Source organism: Cryptotermes secundus, unplaced genomic scaffold, assembly GCF_002891405.2.
Source record: "Cryptotermes secundus unplaced genomic scaffold, Csec_1.0 scaffold995, whole genome shotgun sequence".
NCBI lineage: Eukaryota > Metazoa > Arthropoda > Insecta > Blattodea > Kalotermitidae > Cryptotermes > Cryptotermes secundus.
Window position 1 is genome coordinate 415,378 of NW_019720725.1, and position 22,136 is coordinate 437,513.

Here is a 22,136-nt window from a genome sequence, read left to right on the forward strand (position 1 = left end):
GGATGTCTGAAAATTCCCGATCATTCATGAATACTTCCATGTTTAAAAATGTGCGGCTTGGTCACTGACATTTGCTACACAGATTTAGGTCTTCTGTGTCTGAGCTTCTCGACACAAATATTGTTCTCCTAAGAATATTTCCACTATAAAATATTTATTCATGAAAAATGCTTAGAAAATGAAAATGACAAATTCCAGAAGAGCGTCCCACAGCCCAGTATAATTGATGCCAGGGCCCACTACTGGGCCGCGGCCCGGTGGTTGAGAAGCACTGCTCTACAGCCAACCACTGATGGGGCACCACAGATTCCTACACAGTTCTCCCCAGACAGACCTCCTGTTTCCGTATATGAAAACAAGACATTAAATATATCTTGCCATTTGCAACAGAGAAAAAGTTTTCTTGAATTTCGCCATCATTTACAAATCTTACAAACGCTACAATGTAACTTTTATTGGTGAAATCTGTGACTCATTGACCTTGATACAGAAACTGTTATTTTTTGGTTTATCATACTGCATCTTGTCCCAGCATAATCAGCACTTTTACTAGTTAATGTGGCTATAATCTGTAGTTAAGTGTTGTTTCAATTTTGCTGGAGCCATTGCTTCATTTGCTAGTTGTTTGCCACAGGTGAGACATAGTGGAATAGGACAGCCTGAATCACTGTTCCATTTAAAGCAGATTAATTAGTTTTCATTATAAAGATGGTTCTTTTTTGGATCCATTGTTCCACTAGTGCAGTAAAATTTGTTAGAAGCTTGTGATCCTCAGTCGCTAATGTTATCAGAACTATCCGTATGCCTAGGACTAAGTCCCCCTCTATTCTTACATGCCTCCTCTTCAAAAATTGTCACATGGGACCATCAGCCATTTCTGTGAAAAAAAAAAGTGGTAATTAAATATAAAAAGAAATTGGTAGTAGATAACCGAATGAAATTCCAAATAACCACATAACGTTTTAGTGATTAAAAAGGTAATAAGCAAATGTTATTTTTTGGTATAAAAGCTGTAAACTCCGAATATGGGAAATAGATAACTTTCGTGGTCATTATTAACATAAACACACACAAGCATGAAAGCATGAAGATGGCACTTTAGTGCTGAAACGTGTAGTGCAAGAGAGAAGAGTAAGGTGAATAAATGTATGTACTGTAAGACGGTCAGAATAAATCATGGACATAAATCAGTGCAACAGGATGCTAAAATATAACATTATGAAAGCTTATTTTTATATATTTCACAATTTCTCATGTAAACCTAGGGTCCCAAAGAACCCTGGGTATGTCACCAGAACTAAGCAGCATGCCAGGCAATGAAACTCTCCATGGCACAAGAGAGTTCTGACAAGGACTGGGCCAGAGTTAACATTCATGTAACTGTTACATTTGTTGACAGGTCTGGAGGGACATCTGTGAAGAGAGTGTGCCATGATCCCACACTCTGGAGGCAGCAGCTAGTGGCCCCTGCAGGATGTCTGGATATGCAGTGTGTTGCAGTGGTGAAGGTTACTGACAATCAGGAGGAACTGTCTCCACCTTCTTCTTGCGCTGCAGGTGAAATGTCAGTAATCATTGCCATTTTGACATGTGCTGTACCCGGATTCAGGACACTCTTCCCCGCCACACAGCATCCAGGAGGAGAACAAGTCTCTGCACCCCTTCTTAGTGGAAACTTCATTCTTACCTCAAAGTATGTGTTATATAGTGTAGTCCCTATTATTCATATGCAGATTATCCACCTTAAGGCATATTTATGCATATTTTGGAGCATTTGCCATCCTGGGGATTGCTTCTTAAATTAAGTCTCTTCATTGTAAGGTAAAAAATGTAGAGTCGTCCATGTGCTTAACTAATTAAGCACTATGTCATGAAGGCGTATGGGGAGCGGCTGTATAGATCCACAGTCTATTCATTATGTAGTTCATGTTTGAGGATTTACATGAGGAATACATATATCTCTAAATACTGTATTACTTCAAATCTAAGACACTTTCAAATTTAAGATGCATCTGGTATTTAAATTTGGATTTGAGGAAAAATTGAGAAAGGTGTATTTATTTCAGTGAGTTTATTGAAAACACTTTTAAAGTGAAAAGCAATGGAAATCAAACCAGAATGAAATGAAAATTTAAGATTTTCACTGTCCAATATTATGTATGTTGGCAAGGTTTAGCCATTTAGAAAAATTGATTGATTATGTGTACTGTGTCACCATATGTTCCATGGTAGAGCTCCTGCCCAGTAAATCTGCCCACCCTGACTTGCCGTCCGTTTTGGTTTTTCTCTCTCGAGATCCCTTACTCGACCTTAGGGAGGCATATTGCACCACTGTGGCAAGCAAGTCGTTTTATGAGCCTGTCCTTACCAGGAAGGGTAAGGGGATGGCTCAAGAATTGTAGCAGAGCGTGGTTTTGACGAGATTAACGAAAGTTTATGAAAGTAAACGTGGTATCTCGGTGTTTCGACCAGCTTTGGGTCGGTTTCATCAGGACTTGCTTGTTGAAGTGTTGAATTTACTGTGGATTCATATGTATTTTGTGTTGTGGTGTTCTGTGTTGTCGCTATGCCACTCCTGTGGATTCATCATCTTCCGAGAGAGGAGGCTGAGAAGTTGACGTCGGAGTTGGGTGTGTCAGTCCAAGGGACCTTGGACGATTTGCGGTAGAAGCTGAAGGACAAGTGGAGAGCACTGGAAGCTTACCTACCTCCTCAGATGACAGATAAGTTTGCCGGGAGTATGGACTCTGCGGGAAACAGTAGTGTTAAGATTCAAGGGGGCGATGTCCATGCGCAGATTAGTTATACCCAGAGTAAATTGAGGGGTAATATGGTCTCTGATTTAGTGAAGAGTATACCCACTTTGACTGGTACTGAGCCTGAGCAAGTGTTTCGATTTCTTGTAAGAGCTGAGGAGGTCTATGACCTGAAATTAGTAACAGATGGGGAATTTTTGGCTCTATTAGTCGCTAGAACTACCGGTAGGGTCATGCTAATAATTAGTGGACATTTGCGTGTATCTTCTGGCTGGGGTTTCGTTTGTTCAGATATTCTGTCTGCGTTTCTTCCCCCTCGCATCCGAGAGAGTCTCTTGTCGAAGTATGTTTTGGACTGGTTTCAAGGTGACGCAGAAGAATTGTTTCAGTTCGTTGCGTCTGTAGTGAGTGCCGCTGGTATCATTGAATACCAAGTTTCTGACCTGGCATTGGTCCATTTTATAGTCCAGAATATTCATCCCAGTGTGCGTCCTTGGTTGGCGTTTGAGTCTGAACCAAAATCTGTACAGGAGCTGTATAGTCTTGAGAGTCGTGTTGCGGAAGCTCATGCTGTCGAGCATCACCGGAGAAGTCCTGAGTGTGATGTTCCAGTAGGGAAGGTTTCGCGGGACGAGCAAGGGATGTGTCCGATTAGTATGTACTTCTTTTGGCTTATTTTGGACTTCACCCATCGTCTGGTATGTAAAAGACAAAAAGACAAAAAACCTTGACGTTTCGGAGACTGGATCTGTTTCCGTCTGAAATATCAAAACTGGGTTGGCTGATCGGATTGGATGAACATGCCATATGAGCTGATTCTTTGTATTTTCTGTATCTGCTGTTGCTTTCAACATCCAAGATCCTAGCTTCATCCCAGCTTACTCTGTGACCTTCTTCATATGCATGCTGAGCCAACCTGGATTTCTCTAGAAGACCCTGCTTGAGATTGTGCTTGTGTTCACATATTCGAACAGCCAGTGGTCTGCCTGTTTCACCAATGTAGCTTCTGCCACATTGACAGGGAATGCTATAGACGCACTATGCCATCTGTTGAGGATCCCTTTTTGGTCTCGTTCTCATGAGCGAAGATCTTAAAGTGTGTTTAGTTTTTAGATGGTCCTAACATACTGGTTCCCTATGCGCTTGAACTTCTCAGAGATTCGCTTGACATACGGGCTGTACACCGTGCCAAGAGGCTTTTCCTCTTTTTTCTTTTGACGACTACCGCCCTTGGACCTGATAACCGAGTCAATAAATCCTTGAGAGTAACCACTCAGTTGAAGGTCGCGTTTCAAATTGTTAACCTCCAACACCCGGTCTTGCCGGTCTTGGCATATAGTGGTAGCTCTATCATGAAGGCTATGAACAATTCCTCTTTTGACATGCGGGGGGTGATTGGAATTGAAATTAAGATATCTGCCAGTGTGGGTGGGTTTTCTGTGAACTTTCATGGTCAGAGCCGTCCCTTTTTTCATGACCAAAACGTCCAAGAAGGGGATCGTTCCCTCCGATTCTATTTCCATGGTGAACTTGATAGCCGGTCTTAGACTGTTGAGGTGTGTAAGGAAGTTCTGTATCCCCTCTGCACCATGCGGCCAGATCACAAATGTGTCGTCCACATATCGGAGCCACAACGACGGTTTGTCCTGCGCCGAGTCGATATCCAGTTGTTCAAAATGTTCCGTATAGATGTTGCTAACAACGGGAGAAAGGGAGCTACCCATTGCCATGCCACCCTTCTGCTGGTAGAATCCGTCGTCCCCTTGAAAGTAGGTGGTCCTCTGGCAGTCAAGCAAAAAGCAAAAGAAAGCAAAGAAAAGAAAGCAGTCAAAGCAAAAAGAAGTACAGTGTACACCATCGTCAGAATCCTTTCAAGTCTATCCGATTAGTATGGTTACAAGGGAGAGCCCTCGGCCATGTAAACGGGAGATCAGATGTTATAGGTGTACCCGATTGGGTCACTTTGCAAGGAATTGTTCATCTTCCAACGCCCCTTCTGTAAGGAGGCAAGGAAACGGGGGCGGTGCTCGGAGGTAAAAGATCCTGTGGAGCTCCGAGCGCCTGAGAGTGAGAGGTCGGATCAGCGAATTTCTCCAGTAAAGATCGCTAGCCACATCCCGTGGGTGATGTTGACCATCAGAAATTATTGTATGCCAGCCATTTTGGATTTGGTTTCGTCATTTTCCTTGGTTCTTCTGGCTTAAAATTCCATCCCTTTGAAAAATCCAACGAAATTTCAGACTGTTTGGAAATTCAGTTTATGCCACATGACTTGTGCGATAAACACCATGAAGAGCGGGTGGAGGCTAGAGTTCAAGCTCTGCTGGAAGCCGTGGATGAAAACCCCCATCTAAGGATCAGACCATGTGACGTTCAGAAATTAATAAAATCCCTGAAATTAAAAAAGGCCTGTGGAAGTGACGGCATCCCAAATGAATGCCTCAGGCACCTTCCAAGGAGACAATTGGTTCACCTAACTCACTTATTCAATCACTCTTTTCAGCTCTCTCACTTTCCAAATACTTGGAAGGAAGCAAAAATAATAACTGTACCTAAACCGGGTAAAGACCCGAAATTTCCTCAAAATTTACGTCCGATCAGCCTCCTGTCCACGACAGGAAAACTATTCGAAAAAGCAATTTTGAAATTCCTCCATAAACATATTGAAGAAAGAGACCTGCTCAACGCAAGTCAGTTTGGTTTTCGTGCACGTCACAGCACGACATTGCAATGTATGAGGCTGGCGGACCACGTGACCCTTAATTTCAACAATAAAATGTCTACGGCTGCAGTGTTCTTGGACATCGAAAAAGCCTTTGATACCACGTGGCACTCAGGCTTGCTGTTTAAATTATCAAAATTGGAATTCCCCAACTCTTTGACCAAGCTTATTGGGTCCTTTCTCTCTAAACGTAAATTCAGGGTCTCTGTTGAAGGCGAAATGTCAACGCCAAGGGAAATGCAAGCAGGGGTGCCACAAGGTTCAGTCCTTTCCCCCACTCTTTTCAACATGTATATTAATGATGCCCCCCAAACTCATGGTATTCATTTGGCCCTCTTTGCGGACGACACCTGTCTATATGCGACAGATCGCAAAGAGGGTTTTATTGTTAGAAAACTCCAGCGCGGTCTCAGCTCAATGGAGACCTGGTGTGAGAGCTGGAATATAAAAATTAATGAAGATAAGACTCGGGGGGTTTACTTCTCTCGTGGTCGTCGACCGCCTGAGTCTTGTCTTACTCTAAATGAAAGAAATACTCCATTTGTAAATAGTGCAAAATATCTAGGTGTAATCTTCGACAAGAGAGTGACTTGGAGATTACACATAGAAATGATCGAAGCCAAGGCCTTCAGAACATTCATTAGAGTGTATTCCCTATTCAAAAGTGAGCGATTGAGGGTCCTACAGTAAAGTCTCTTATTTTTGAGTTATCAATGAATCAATGAATCTATCGCTGACCTAGAGTTATTTTGAATTCTTGTGGGAAAGTTAACAGTACTGGAGAGGTTGTAAGATAATAACAAAGAATCTAAGTTTAGTTTCCTATTACTATCGATGAGATAGTTTACATTTATATCACCACAAATTAGAAGTTCAACTTTTGGACTATGCAGTACATTGAGGATGGTTTCTAATCTATCTAAGAATTGATCAAAATTCCCAGATGGGGCTCTATATAAAGTCAGTACACAAATATCAGAGAAAGTAGGGTCTAACTTTAAAGCACAGGCTTCTAGATCCTGATCTTTGCAATAATCTTCTAAATTTATTTTAGTAAATTTCACGTTTTTATGTACAAAAATACTCACTCCTCCTTTCTCTAGCGTTTGTCTACAATATCTAGCTCCTAAATTATAATTTTCTATGTGAAAATGTTCTAATTCCAGCTGCTTCATGTGATGTTCAGTAAGGCACAGTATGTGCAGGAGACTTGATTGCATGAAGCTTATTAATTCATTTGATTTATTTCTCAGTGTTTGTTCACAATTATTAGAATGTTTTCTTACAGACTTGGGCAAATATTCAGAGCTGGGTACAGCTACACTTGTTAGAAATATGATGCTATATCACTAGGATTCTTGTAAATCAATACATTTGCCACCCACAAATAAAATAAAATTTCAAGGTTATGAAAGATTCTGCATTCTCTTGCGACAGGAATGCCGAGAATGCTGCTACAGAGAGCCGAAGAAACATTTCCTACTGTGACAGAAAGGATGGTGAGTGTTTTGTCCCCCTGTGCACAGACAAGAATTTTATTATCATCAGTCAATTCTCATATCTTAAGAAACTAAATTTTTTATGCCAAGCTTGTGTTAGTTTTCATAAGCCATCTTGGGAGTTTACATGGTTCTTCATAGTGTAACACTTTGCATTATTATGTGGGAGAGGGACCAATTCAAGGAGAGTGAAATGGGTATGTATATATGTAAGTTAAGTAAGTAAGTAAGTAAGTAAGTAAGTAAGTAAGTAAGGAGTGGGCCATAAAAACCGGCCCCTGCACTGTGACCTTCAATGATCTGTTGTGCGTCCCATTGGATTAGCCCTTTATTTTGACTTTTTCTATATCCAAAGGTATTAACCTGCTTAGGATTTATGGAATGCAAATAAATTCAATTCAAATCCTACGCCTTTAATAATGTGTAGGACCCTGCCTATGGGGGCGTCATAAAAGTCACTTGGTTCCATAAAAAACTGACCCAAGTGATGAAAACTTAAATAAACTATGGGCTCACAATCACACAAGATGTGTGTGGCTAATTCGTTATCTTGTAGGTACCTTTCACAAGTTGGGCTGTCTGTCAGTCCCAACTTGAAAAGGTGTCCTTTCAGGTGGCAGTGTCTGTTAAGTAATCCTACCACCCATTTTAGTTGATATGTGTTTAATCTCAACAGATCCTTTGTTCTTCTGGCAGAGGGTCCTGCTATAAAACCCATTGCCTGTTTGAGTCCAATTATGGATTCCCAGTATTTGTATGGTTTCTATCCGTCCAGTCCATTACCGCTTTTTTGACAACTCCAATTGAGATGCTACAAGCTGGTTCAGGTCCTGTGAACGGCTCTTCAGATCGTGATATGGGTAGGTCATATAGCATGCATGTGAGAATGAGAAATGACAAGACCTGAATGAATGAGATCATTTGGGAGACAATTATGAAGATGGATTTTGTTAAAGATACATTTATGGTGGTTTCGGACTGGGTTTGTTTGTGTCAGGATGCAAAGTCATGATGGGCATGTGTGAACACTGAGTGCTTAGGTTCCATAAAGAGCAGATACGTATTGTCTGTACTTCCACAGGGAGCACAGGTTTCTCAGGAAGGTCCCTGCATTATGAACTTAACACTTCCTAAGATTGTGAAGTCTGTAGAGAACAAATCTGTACAGAGCAGCTGTTATTGGTTAGATGTAATGAGAAACAGTTACAGCAAGGAGAGCATATATTGTTTCATGTATAGTGTTGTACAGCCATGACTGATAGAAGATGTGATGCCTTTACAGAACTGTACAAATTTAGAGAAGGTTTCAGTTGGTCCATATGGTGAGACATACCCAGCAAGTCATGATGGAAACCGGGCCATGAATATAAAAGCTGATGAAGTCTCAGATGCAGAAGAGGAAGTGGATCCTCTTCAAATAACAGTTCAGGAGATAAAGGCTGAACCTGAGGCGAGCTGTGTGCTTCTGTTTGTCCACTGTTAGGCAGATATCACAAATATGCAGGAACTCCAGTTGTCTATCTCATCTCCATCTGTCTGGCTGCCTGTCTGTGCACATAGACCAACTCCACTTCACTGCTGACATGCCTCTGAAGGCCTTTTTCTGAAGTGTCACTAGACAGTTATAATTTGTTCAATGTGTGCTGTGTCTGATGTACTACTTCCATTTCCTTTTAAGCAGTTCTGATGTAGATGAAATTAAATTTTGTGTAAACTGAACTGTATTTGAGAGAAATTCTATAGCAGCAAATATACTTAGGGAGTCACGGAACTGTTCGTGGTTAGTTGCTTGTACACTTGTTAGAACCAATTAGTTACTAGGACTCTTGTGAGCTAATTCCAATGAATCCCACAAGATATTTATCATGTGATGCACAGGTTTCAAAGTTACAAAAGATCCCGCATTCTCTTGCAACAGGAGTGGCAAGAATTGTACTGCAGAGAGCTGAAGAGAACTTTCCTGCTGTAAGCGAATGAATTGCGAGCGTTTCATGCTTGTGTGCACAGACAATTTTATTGCTGTATTTCAGTTGTCTTGTCCAAAGAAACTAAATTTTTGTGACCCGCTTCTGTTTGTTTGCTTAATCCATGTGGAGAGTTTCTTGCACTTGGGTGATAATGGGTTGGGATATTATGTAGAAGAGTGGTGTCGGTAAGTTGCATAGAGCACATGCAACAGTCAGAAATGCATACAAAGTTTTGCACGGAAAACGTGAGAGAAGCAGACCAGTTGGGAGACCTAAGTGCAGATGGAGAGATGCTGTTAAGATAGATTTTAAAGAAATAATTTGGAAGGGTTTGTACTGGGTCTGTTTGCCTTAGGATACAGAGCCATAATGAGCATGTACTATAACTAACTCCATGAACCTGAGTGAGTCCTTGAGAAGCCTCCTGTTGCTTGGCCACTGAAGAATTTCCCAACATTATATAGAACCTGCAAGTTTATTGATGTTCACCAAAACCCATCACAAGTCCCTATCCTGAGCCATATGAATCCATTCCATTTAAATGTTGTCTTCCCACCTATGCCTATGTCTTCCTATTGATCTCTTTCATTCTGACTTTCTCAGGAAATCCTATATGCATTCCTCTTCTCCCCCATGCCTGCTATATGAGCTCCCCATGCCATCCTCCTTGTCTTGATCATATAATTATGCTTGGTGAACAAAGGTTACAAGTTGTGGAGCTCTTCATTATGATGGTTTTAGGAACCAAAAAAGCAGATATTTTCTGTACTGCTGCAGTGACGGATAGTTTCTCGGGAAGGTCACTGAGCTATGACCTGAGTACTTTCTAGTGATCATGATAGCTGTAGAGAAGAGCATCTGTACAAAACAGCTTTTATGAATTAAATGTGATGAGAAACAGCCATAGCAAGGAGAGCATACGCTGTTTAATGTGTAGTGTTGTGCATCCATTTCTGAGAAAGATGTGATGGTTTCTACAGAGCTATACAAATTCGGAGAACGCTTTAGTGGGTCCGTATGGTGAGACATACCCAAGACATCATGATGCAGATCAGGCCATGAATGAAAAAGCGAGGCAGTCTCAGATGCAGAAGAGGAAGAGGATTCTGTCCCAATAACATTTCCAGAAATAAAGGCTGAACCTGAGGTGAGCTGTATGTGCACTGTTAGGCAGATAACACAAATGTGCAGAAATGCCGCTTGACTTCTCTGTGAACATGAAACATCTCCACTGTGCTGTTGACTAGATTTAGAAATTCCCCCCTCCCCCACCAAACTGTAGTGCCTTGAATATTGTGTGTGATGTACCACTCCCATTTTCATTAAACAGATCTAAGATAGATGAAAATAGATCTTATGTAAACTGAATGATTGCCCCAAATTCCATAGCAGGAAAAATCCTACACATTTTCCTTGTCTGTCCACTCCACTAAGCAGTGCTTTGGTACTACATCACAGAGTTCCCAAGATCTATAAATGCTGAAGTTTATCATTTGTTTTCTGTCTCCCATGCAGTCTGTATCCATGCAGTAACATAGAGGTGTCATTGTGTTGAGCATGTGTAACAGGATAACTAATGATTCTCTAAAGCAGTGTTTCCCAACCTTTTTGATGCCACGGACCCCCTGTACCAAATGTTAATTCACCGCGGCCCCCATGAAACCCAAAATGGAATTTTTTAAATTTTACGAGTACATATCATAAAAATGAAGCAGTAACTTAAAATTTTACAATACTAAATGTGTCATTTATGACAATAAAATACTGTTATAAATGGAGATATTTGGAAGATTACGAACATATCAATTAGGCGTAATATTATGAATTTAACACTCACGTAATGTGATGGCTGGTGCTGTTTTTCAGACGTCAACTTTCGAATGTCAGGATCAAAACTGGATAATTTCAGATGTAGATCTGGCTCCACGTTAAGTCTGTTCCTATATCTGTTTTTCATGTGTACAAGATGAGAAAATGTTGTCTCGCACAGATATGTAGTGGGAAATGGCGACAGATGTCTTACAGCCCTTTTGGAAATTTCAAGGTAAACAGACCTAGCTTGGAACCAAAACTCCAGTAACGGTAACGAAGGAAACAGCAATTTGAACGTCGAATCACAGGACAGCTCGATAAGTTGCTCTTCCTCGGCAGAAGGAAGTTCAAATTCAGAGTCTACAAAGGGATTTTTCATCCAGTCGTTATTTTCAAGACCAAACGGAAAATACAGACGTAGTTGAGACGCCAATGACCTCATATGTTCAATCATACTTTCAGCAACATCACTAGAAAGGGGTTGTTCACTGGAATCAATGAAATCACTCAGCGTGTGAAAGGAATCGTATTTTCCATTCTCGATACGGCTGCACCACAAATTTAACTTCTTGATTGTTGCCTCTATCTTGTCTTGCACAGAAAACACGGTGACAGATGTGCCTTGAAGAATCGAGTTAAGAGTATTCAAGATGTTAAAAATGTCCGCCAAGTAAGCAAGAGAGGAGAGCCATGCGAAATCATTTAAATAGTGTGTTAACTGAAATTTAGAGTTTATGAGGAACAACCTTACTTCATCTCGAAGCTCAAGCAACCACGTCAAAACCTTACCTCGGGACAGCCATCGGATTTCTGAGTGCAATAATAAGTGTTCGTGATCACTTCCCATTTCATTACAAAGCGCAGAAAATAATCGGCTGTTAAGAGGACGGGCTTTAATAAAATTGACAATTTTTACTGCCTCGTCTAGAACGATTTTCATTTTGGAGGGCATACGGCGTGCAGCTAATACTTCGCGGTGTATGCAACAATGTGTCCATTTAACAAGAGGTGCGACTTTCTGGATACGTGCGACCAAACCATTATGTATTCCCGACATTGCCTGAGCACCATCTGTGCTGATACCTACACATTTTTCCCATTGAAGTGTATTTGTAGTTATGAAGTCATTGACAACTTTGAAAAGGGCTTCAGCAGTTGTATTAAGAGGTAACGATTCACAGAACAAAAAATCTTCACAAACTTTATTTTCGTGTTCATATCGCACCAAAGCTACCAAATTAGCATTATTTGAAATATCGTGGCTTTCATCCAACTGCAACGCAAAATATTCACTATGACGTAACCGTTCTAGCAAAATATCTTTCACATTTTGAGCCATCTCGTCGATTCTTCTTTTCACAGTATTGTCAGATAACGATATTAGAGACACCTCGTTGGCATGTTTTTCACTAAACAAGTTCTTTGTTATCGTTTTTGTAGCAGGCAAAATTAAATGTGCCCCGATTGCATGGCGTTGTCCATTTCTAGCGATCAGAAGGGAGACTTCGTAAGAGGCAAGAACAGCCTTTTCATTTTCCGTTCCACATATTATGTCCTTAACTAAATTCTGTGAACCACAAAGTTGCAGTTTCTTATTTTGAAAATATTCTATTGGCTTATTAACTGATTCGCCATGTTTCATTTCAAGGTGGCGTCTCAACTTCGATGGCTTCATAGATTCATTCGATAACACTTCGTAACAAAGAACACACTGTGGCCTGTCTTCGCCGTCTTTATTGAGAACGGAAAATCCCATTTGCAAATAAGATGGACAATATTTGCGTGATTTTTTGAAGGAAGGAACTTTATCTGCCCTGGTACTATTTTCGACAACACTAGATCCACTCGGATTATCGTCTGTCTTACATTTCAATGATCCACACTTTAACCACCGATCCATATCTAAATAAGATCGTGAACAAACTGAAAGTCAGAAGTTTCGTTGTGAACTCAATTATTTGAACAAAAGCAGAAAAACTGAATATTACACCGAGAAAAACACACTTGTATAATATTATAAAAAATCACTGCACAAAAAATAAAGAAACACGGGTTGTTCGCTCTGCCACTGAAATGAATAAGAAACGTGGTCAATGGTCCCAGGTTTATTCCAAACCAAAGAGGGATGGATTTGGTGGGGGAGGAGGGGAGAATGGTCAGACAGCATGTACTAGGACAGCAGTCCACCCTGAAACACAGGTCTGAGATGCAATGGGCCGACCAAAAGAAAATGTCCTTGGAAAAATCTACACAAATCGTTGGTTATTCACCTCTGCTTTACAAAGGGAAGAAGTAACGGTACCAACAGTCCCATTAAATTTTACTTCAACCATGGGCCTCAAGAGCCAGAGATATACATTGCAAATATCCCAGGTGTGAGGAACATGAGAAGATAAAGTTTAATGAAAATAAAATATCCCGCGGACCCCTTTCGGGTCCGCGGACCCCAGGTTGGGAAACACTGCTCTAACGTTTTGTGACACATTATTGACATGTGTTGTCTGATGCCCTTTTGTGTTAAGTAAATTTAATATACCTGACACTGTTGGAGTGACCTCTGTACCTGTTGTCAGGTGACTGGTTGTCATAACAATTTTTTTTGTTATTTTCGGTTATACAGAAAGCTTACTAAACGTTAGATACAGAGAATGTGTAAGAGGTGTAGAAAGCCATAGTGAAGAATTGGCCCTGGCAACACATCCTAAAATATAGACACAATTGAGGTGAAGTGGAATCTACAATGGATGTAATTAAACACACAAATAAAGCTATTAATGAACATCAAAGAAAATTTCTACATGTACGTATAGACAGAGGTTCTTACTTTTCTCGGCTGGTTCACAATAACTGATGCACTGCTGGCTGCAAAGTGCATACAAATTTTGCCAGTGAATCAGTATGCCTGTGGCCAGTAACGTTTGGAATGAAGTATACAATTCACAAGTCACAGAATGTGTTGAAAATGCTGTCCCCGCATTAAGGTTGGGTCAATGTTCCTACCAAATACCAGTGCAGATTTTTCTGTTCCCGATGACATCAGACAAAGCTTGCATAGATGTACATGTACTATGGGCAGTAGTTGAGTCATGCTGAAACCAGCCATAGACTCTTTTTTTCTTTTGTAACCCTCGAAAGATTTGTCTCAGAATGACCTGTACATATTTTTCACAATTAATTTTTCCATTAAAACGCAGGCAGTGCAATCCTTGTTGCCCTTACAAGACGCCAAACTCCAGCTTTCACTGGATCTAGCCATACTTCCTGGGTTAGATGTGGATTCGGTGAATTCCAGTAGCAATTATTTTTTATATTTATATATCACTGCAAGTGAACCCATGCTTCATCAGAATAGGATGTCACTTGTGGCTCAATCTCATCTTCAATGATACACCGTAGAAACCAACTGCAAAAATGAATTTAGAATGTTATTTATTAGTTCTGATAGCATTTATATTTATATTTTCAGAGCACATGTTGCAAGCTCGATATACATTTGGCACAATGGACCAGACCATGAATTATTATTATATACAGATGAAGGACCCAAACTCAACACATTAGAAAGATGTTATACACGTATATGAGACATAATGAAGAGAGGTCTACAGAAGAACGATACATTTACAGAAATAAATAATCCCATATTTGACTTTCTAACAAAGACACACACACCAAATAACCCCACCACTTCTCCATCTCTTCAACCACTCAACGCTCTTACACTCATTCAAAAAAAAAAATTCCCGAAATTCATACATTTTCTTCACCATGCGTTCTAGCAGTGTAATACATTTTCTGCACCATGCGTTTTAGCAATGTAAGTCCTTGTAGCGGCCTCACGTACAATGCCTGTCTCTTGTTGAAGCTTATTTATCGTATGGGACATTTCGTTATGCACGACTGTGGGCGTATGAAATCGCTCGCTGTTAGAAATACGCAGGAGAACATTCTCAGAATATGGTGTTGCCAGATCGGTCATTTGTTCATTCATTGCAGTCAAACCATTGTGTTTGTAACGATTTTGAAACATCGCAATATGAGAGTAGCCACCCATGACATCATGAACCATGTTTGGTGCAGATATTCAGTTCATCCAAGACGTGAATGAGATTTTTGTATGTGTGGCCGCGATTTATGGCTTCTGGTCATGGTCTAAGCACTGTGCTGGCAGTAAACCATTCACTGCTAGAGAGTCGTATAATTCATCATGGCCACACGACGACATCGTATGGAAGATGCTGAAATTGAGAAACAGCTGTTCAATGACACAGATTCGGACTGCTATTCAACCGAGTATGAGAGTGGCGAGGAAAGTTGGAGTTCTGATTCCGCGGACGAAGGGTCATCACCTTCGTCGGAAACTTGGGGACCGCCAAACCAGTGTGGCTGGAGAGGTGTGAATAATTATTCCGGTGTAGCTGCGGGGATAAATATCACTGCAGCTCCACACGTGAATAAGGATTCCACCCCTCTCTGCGTTTTCATGCTGTACTTTGTGGGGATTATCCATCTGCTGGTGGAAGAGACGAATAGGTACTATCACCAGTACCTAGACAGACTTCAAGACGGACCATCTCCATGGCCCGACGTAACTGAATCCGAGATGTTTCTGTTTCTAGGGATAATCATTCAAATGGGACACGACATTAGAGACACACTAAAGGACTACTGGTCGACTGCTGAACAATTTGCCGCGCCTTTCTACTCTAACACAATGAAACGCGACCGTTTTCTTCACATTCTTCGTTTTCTACATTTTGCAGGCAACAGTACAGAAACTGACAGGAATGCCGACAGTTATGACCGACTATGGAAAATTCAGACCATCTTCGACACACTCAATGACGCATATCAAAAATATTATAACCCTTCCGAACATTTGGCCATAGACGAAATAATAGTTAAATTCAAGGGAAGGGTGGTTTTTAGACAGTACATTCCTAAGAAGCACAAACGTTTCGGAATCAAAATCTTCAAAATTTGTGACGCCGCTGGGTATACCTATGACATGAAAGTTTACTTAGGAAAAGACAGGAAACGTGCCAGCCAAGACGTGACAGCGACACATGCTACAGTTAGGGACCTATGCAGGCGTATTGAGGGCGTAGGTCACAAACTGTACATGGACAATTTCTTTTCGTCACCAGACTTGTTCGACGACCTGATGACAAAGGACATAACGTGCTGTGGGACAGTCAGACCTAATCGGAAGGGCTTGCCTGACGATTTTCGACGAAGACAATTTCGACTGAAGAAAGGTGACATTCGTGTTAGGGTGAGACAGAACTTGACAGCAATAGTTTGGAAGGACAAATGTGACGTACACATACTGACAAACATGCACTGTCCTCCAGCAGAAGGCAGTTTCTGTGATGAGCACGGAAATGCCATCAAACCATCAGTTGTTGTGGATTATAACACGCACATGGGTTATGTCGACAAAGCGGACAGAATGTCAAACAGTTACAGCATCAGTCGTCGGACCTGGAAATGGACAAATAAACTATTATTCCATCTCCTGGATCTGACAGTTCTGAACAGCTTCATCTTGCTGTCATCCTGTGGCGCGAAATTGACACATCGAGACTTTCGTCTCACCCTTGTGTGCAACATGGTGGAAGAAGCTGGAAGGGGTTCACCTCGCCCTCAAAGGTCCATTGGTCGACCTCCTGCCATGTCATCGTTACTAAAACGATTAGAGGAAGACCGTCGACATCACTGGCCTGCTTCCTCTAAATCGTAACTGAGGTGTCGTGTGTGTTCTTCGCGTGGGAAGCGGTCTAGCGTTCGTACGAAGTGCGTGAGGTGCGACGTCGGACTCTGCATTGCGGAATGTTTTCGGCAGTACCATAAGAAGGCCACATTACCATAGATGACGCAGGATGGAAGGCTGTTTCCTCATGAAGATGGTGAACATATATCACGTAAGTAGAGCAAAAATTTAATTTTAAATTTAATTTTAAAAAAATCTTCACACGCGTGCAATGCGCGAAATCATATGAGGTCGTTCGGCCATATGACGTCGGTAGATTACATTAGATCACGCAGGAGGGAAGGCTGTCACCTTATAAAGGTTGTGACCAAAAATCATGTAAATAGAACAATAATTTATATTTTAAATTTAATTTTAAAAAATCTTTACACGCGTGGAATGCACGACATCATATGATGTTGCTCTGCCACTTGACCTTACTTTTAACGTCATATGACGTCGCTAGATTACATTAGATCATGCAGGAGGGAAGGCGGCCTCCTTATAAAGTTGGTGACCAAAAATCATGTAAATAGAACAACCATTTTTATTTTTAATTTAATTTAAAAAACCTTACACGCGTGGAATCCGCGACATCATATGATGTCGTTCGGCCAGCTGCCCTAACTTTTAACGACATAATATGATGACGTTCGTCCGATAAAGGTTAAGGCATTGTATATATATATGCATATGCATATAATTTCACTTGACATCGTACATTTTAGTAATTTCACATATTTATTTACGGCTGTGGTATAGAACCGATGTCCCCATCTTGAAACTCATGTTCTTAAATTACTATCACTCTCAGTCACATATACAAGAAGATATGGGGAAACCAAGTGATGATATTTAGCAGTACAAGCAGAACGATTGCATTTTCAACGAAAAACATTCATTTTCCTCCGATCCTGTCATATGTAATATGATTTTATAAGCAAAAATCTCAATTGTTTACGTGTTAAGTTAAGATATCGTATAAACATATATATATGCATATATATATAGATATATATATAGTCTGACAGATTACTGATGAATGAATGAATTTAACTTCATAACATACCTTTGGTAATTTCACAAATTTATACACGGCTGTGATAAAGAACCGATGTCCCCATCGTGAAACTCATGTTCTTAAAATACTGTCATCCTTAGTCACATATACAAGAAAATATGAGCAAATCAAATCGATGCTATTCAACAGTACGAACAGAACGATTGCATTTTGAACGAAAAACATTCATTGTACTTCGTTCCTGTCATATGTAATATTTTTTATAAGCAAAATTTTCAATTGCTTACGTGTTTAAGTTAAGACATTATGTCTATATATTGTAACGTGTTTCGTTACTGAAGACGGCGTAGAGATGGTTAATTGGTTTATTTAACAGTCTACAAGTATCGGCTACAATTAATTATAACAATATTACGGGTTTCCACACTTTACAAACCCTACAACCAAATCTCTTCACACTATCTTCAGGAGTCTTCACGTATTAATAACGCGGGAGCTATACAAGTCTCCCTGAATTACACACTCCAAATATAACTGTACTAGAGCACTCACTAAGTCTCGAAAGCACACAGTAAGTCTTCCGCTCGCTGACTTCTTAGTTATCGCACACGCGTCTGTAACTCGTAACTTGCGAACTGAGAACTGTCGTCGGCTGCTGTGTAGCTCCCTTATAAACCCTCAGCCGGGCAACGAGAAAACAACCACGTGGTAGGCATCACTGTTTATCCGCGTTGCCTAGCGACCAGCGCGCTGGGGCTCGGCTCTCTTCGGCTCCGCTCGGCACGTCACCGCGGGGAGAGTGGCGGGGTGATGACTCGCCTATTACGCGAGCGCTACGTTACCGCCACGTGCCGCTGGGGAGGTAGGGGTCCTCCGTTGCGCTCCATGTCACAATATATATATGCATATAATTTCACTTGACATCGTACATTTTGGTAATTTTACATATTTATTTACGGCTGTGATAAAGAACCGATGTCCCCATCGTGAAACTCATGTTCTTAAAATACCGTCATTCTCAGTCACATATACAAAAGATATGAGCAAACCAAATCGATGCTATTCAGCAGTACGAAGAGAACGATTGCATTTTGAACGAAAGACATTCTTTGTACTTCGTTCCTGTCATATGTAATTTTTTTATAAGCAAAATTTTCAATTGTTTATGTGTTTAAGTTAAGACATTGTATAAATGTCTATATATGCATGTAATTTCACTTGACCTCGTACATTTTGGTAATTACACATATTTATTTATGGCTGTGATAAAGAACCGATGTCTAAAACATGAAACATATGTTCTTAAAATACTGTCTTTCTCAGTCACATATACAAGAAAATATGAGCAAATCCAAACAAAGCTATTCAGCAGTATGAACAGAACGATTGCATTTTCAACTAGAAACTTTCATTGTACTCCGTTTCTGTTATATTAAATGAGATTTTATAAGCAAAAATCTCAATTGTTTACGTGTTTAAGTTAAGACATTGTATAAATATCTATATATATGCATATAAATTAACTTGACACCTTTTGGTAATTTCACAAATTTATATACTGCTGTGAAGAAGAACCGCTGTCCCCGTTGTGAAACTCATGTTCTTAAAATACTGTCATTCTCAGTCACATATACAAGAAAATATGACCTAATCAAAACAAAGCTATTCAGCTGTACGAACAGAACGATTGCATTTTCAACGAAAAACATACACTGTACTCCGTTCCTGTCATATGTAATATGATTTTATAAGCAAAATTTCAATTGTTTACGTGTTTAAGTTAAGACACTGTATAAATTTCAATATATATGTATATATGTATATTGTGACATGTTGACCCCTACCTCCCCAGCGGCACATAGTGGTAACGTAGCGCTCGCGTAATAGGCGAGTCAACACCCCGCCACTCTCCCCAGCCGTGACGTCACCAAGGGGTAACAGCGTTGCTAGGCTATACGCCACGTCACACTAGCAACAGCGAACGGAATAAAAGCCGGCTGAGAAGCAAGCGAGAGTCAGTGTGTTATCAACGAGTTCTCAGTTCGCAAGTTACGAGCTACAGACGCGTGTGCGAGAATCAGTGATAGTTCGTGATAACCAGTTATATCTGGAGTGTGTAATTCAGGGAGACTTGTATAGCTCCCGCGTTATTAATACGTGAAGACTCTTGAAGATAGTGTTAGGAGATTTTGTTGTAGGGTTTGTAAAGTGTGGAAACCCGTAACCTTGTGATAATTAATTGTAGCCGATACTTGTAGATTGTTCAATAAACCAATTAACGATCTCTACGGCGTATTCAGTAGCGAAACACGTTACAATATATATGCATATAATTTAACTTGACACCGTACATATTGGTAATTTCACAAATTTATTTACGGCTGTGATATAGAACCGATGTCCCCATTACATCCGCCCCCACACGCTTTACTTCCTCACGGGGTAGTGCCTCGACTAAATTCAGCGGTATGAGTCTTATATCCCAGGGGTACACGGGTGTTGGCTCGCTTACGTCGTTTTGGATGCGGGCTCGATCGGTTAATCCCTCAGCACTGGTTCCACCTGAACACCCTCACTGCCTGACTTCTACTCACTAACTCCCCAATTACCACCACCGCTCCTCCCAGAAACCACGTTCTTACCCATCTCGAACCTTCCACGGGGAGATTTTCATGACCAAATGCACGGACCCCTTCCGGTCTGCACACCTTCTAGAAGCTTCGATCCACAGGTCCTTCACCCCCACAGGCACGGACGAAAGAAGGTATACCTACTCCCCCCTGAATGCAATGGACTCACCAACCTCCCTTCTGTCCCGCGCAACAAAAGGCCAGTTCAGAGAGGACCATGATCCCTCCGTGAAGGGTCCGTACGGTTACAATCTCCCCCGTTAAATCAGGTAACTTCCGAAACACATGTGATGAAAGAAGTTTCTCTGATTTCATGACACTCTCACGTACGCCCTTCACGTACCAAATTACACTTAAGTTAAAATCAAACAATACAAGACTTCTTACACATATAATGGACTGTCCCCACGTTACAAATAAAATTTCACATTCTAAGATAATAATCCTTATAATCCTATCATTCTCCTAGGATTACTCCAGTTACATCAGGTGGGTAGCCTCGACACTCAGTGACTGACAGTCTTTGCTTCGGGAATCTCTCCGCTTACATCACAATAGCTCACTCACACTCCTATCAGTACCTGCCTTCTGATAGTTCTAACCAATTATGTTCCGTAATTTTCTTCTTCCGACGATACACTTTTAGGATATGGATAGAACTCGGTTCCCTTATCTGATGATAAACTTAGCTTCCCTATACTGAACTGATCTCAAATCACTGATGTTCTCAACAGATATTATTAGAGCTACCAGACTGCGATTAAATGAGTAACCACAAGTACTACGGTGATTTCACCTTTCCCCTCATCATCATACATTCAAACCTCCAATCCTCATCCATTCTTCATGGGGACGCTCCGCTCTTAACATTATAACAATAGATCATGTTTATTCCTTATACCTATCTTAACAATTATTATCTTATTATGACTTCAGTTCATCACCCAACGTCATGTGAATTTGTCAGAGGTATGGAATGGGGTTTAGAGGATAGGCGTGTTATTCCGTCCCAAAATTAATGGATGTATGTAGAGGTGGGTCCTTAGCGTCGGAACTTCTTCAGAGCCCCCTTAATAAATATGCCTCTAATTCTCCCCTTTTCATCGAAAATCTCAAATATAGTGGGCGATACTATCCAACTTATATGGAAGGGTCCTTCATATGGGCGAGCAAATTTGTGAGTGATGGCTCGGTTCACATCTGACAAGCGGCACGCTTCGGCCAAAACTTCCTCCCCTACAACCGGGTTCCATTTGCATAGGCCTCTTTGCCTGCGTTGCTCCCGTTTCTCCGCGCGTTTCTTCAGTCGGGCGAATACTTGGATTGCTTTTTGTTCCGACGTTCCCTCGGGTGAGGTGGGTAGTAATTCTGAGAATAATCGTGGTGCATCCTCGTCGTACATTAATTCGCGTGGCGTGAAGCCTGTCGCATCAGATACTGTCTCGTTTACCCAGGATTCGAGGTGAGGAATTAGTTCCGGCCATTTCTTATGGTTCTCTTCGCAGTAGATGCGACACGCCTTCCCAATTTCTCTCATAAACCTCTCGACGGGATTTGATTGAGGATTCCTGATAGGGGTAAATCGAACGTTAATTCCGAGTTCGTTCAATCCATTTTTCCATTTCCTAGACGTGTATTGTGTCCCGTGGTCCGATAAAATCGTCTCCGGTTTTACTACGTGAGGGATGTAGTCGTCCATGATTCTCTGCAGGCACGCCTTGGTTGTGGCCGATTTCAACGGGTACAGTCTTATGAATTTAGTGAAAACATCCAGGCACACAAACAGGTACCTGACTCCCCCTCGCCCTTGCGGAACCGGTCCATAGAAATCCACGCTGACGAGCTGTCCTTTTCTTTCCGGGAGGTGCGGTCTGTTCTCCACGTCATACTTCCAGTTGGGGAACTTTACCGTTTGGCAGACCTCACAAAGGCTTAACTTGATATGAAAGAATACTACACAGTGAGGAAACAATTAAT

General features: G+C 41.0%; 1 protein-coding gene across 2 annotated transcripts; it reads left to right on the forward strand.

Moving 5' to 3' along the window:
* Positions 1-2,300: 2,300 nt before the first annotated feature.
* Positions 2,301-10,086, forward strand: LOC117282962. Of its 2 annotated transcripts, XM_033754780.1 has the most exons (3): positions 2,301-3,410; positions 6,916-6,977; positions 9,925-10,086. In XM_033754780.1, the coding sequence occupies exons 1-3, from the start codon at positions 2,717-2,719 to the stop codon at positions 10,060-10,062; spliced, it is 894 nt and encodes a 297-aa protein (XP_033610671.1). In that variant the 5' UTR covers positions 2,301-2,716; the 3' UTR covers positions 10,063-10,086. The 2 variants fall into 2 exon arrangements, 1 of the variants encoding a protein (XP_033610671.1); XR_004513930.1 differs by lacking the exons at positions 2,301-3,410; positions 9,925-10,086 and adding an exon at positions 8,260-8,297 and having other exon boundaries at positions 6,097-6,977.
* The last annotated feature ends 12,050 nt before the right edge of the window (positions 10,087-22,136 follow it).

Bases quoted from the DNA above. Each gene is read 5' to 3' on its own strand.
- LOC117282962 (XM_033754780.1), top strand. From the start codon at position 2,717: ATGACAGATAAGTTTGCCGGGAGTATGGACTCTGCGGGAAACAGTAGT. The intron at 3,411-6,915 runs GTATGTACTTCT...CTCTTGCGACAG, and splicing joins GCAAGGGATGTGTCCGATTA to GAATGCCGAGAATGCTGCTA. The intron at 6,978-9,924 runs GTGAGTGTTTTG...TGGTTTCTACAG, and splicing joins CTACTGTGACAGAAAGGATG to AGCTATACAAATTCGGAGAA.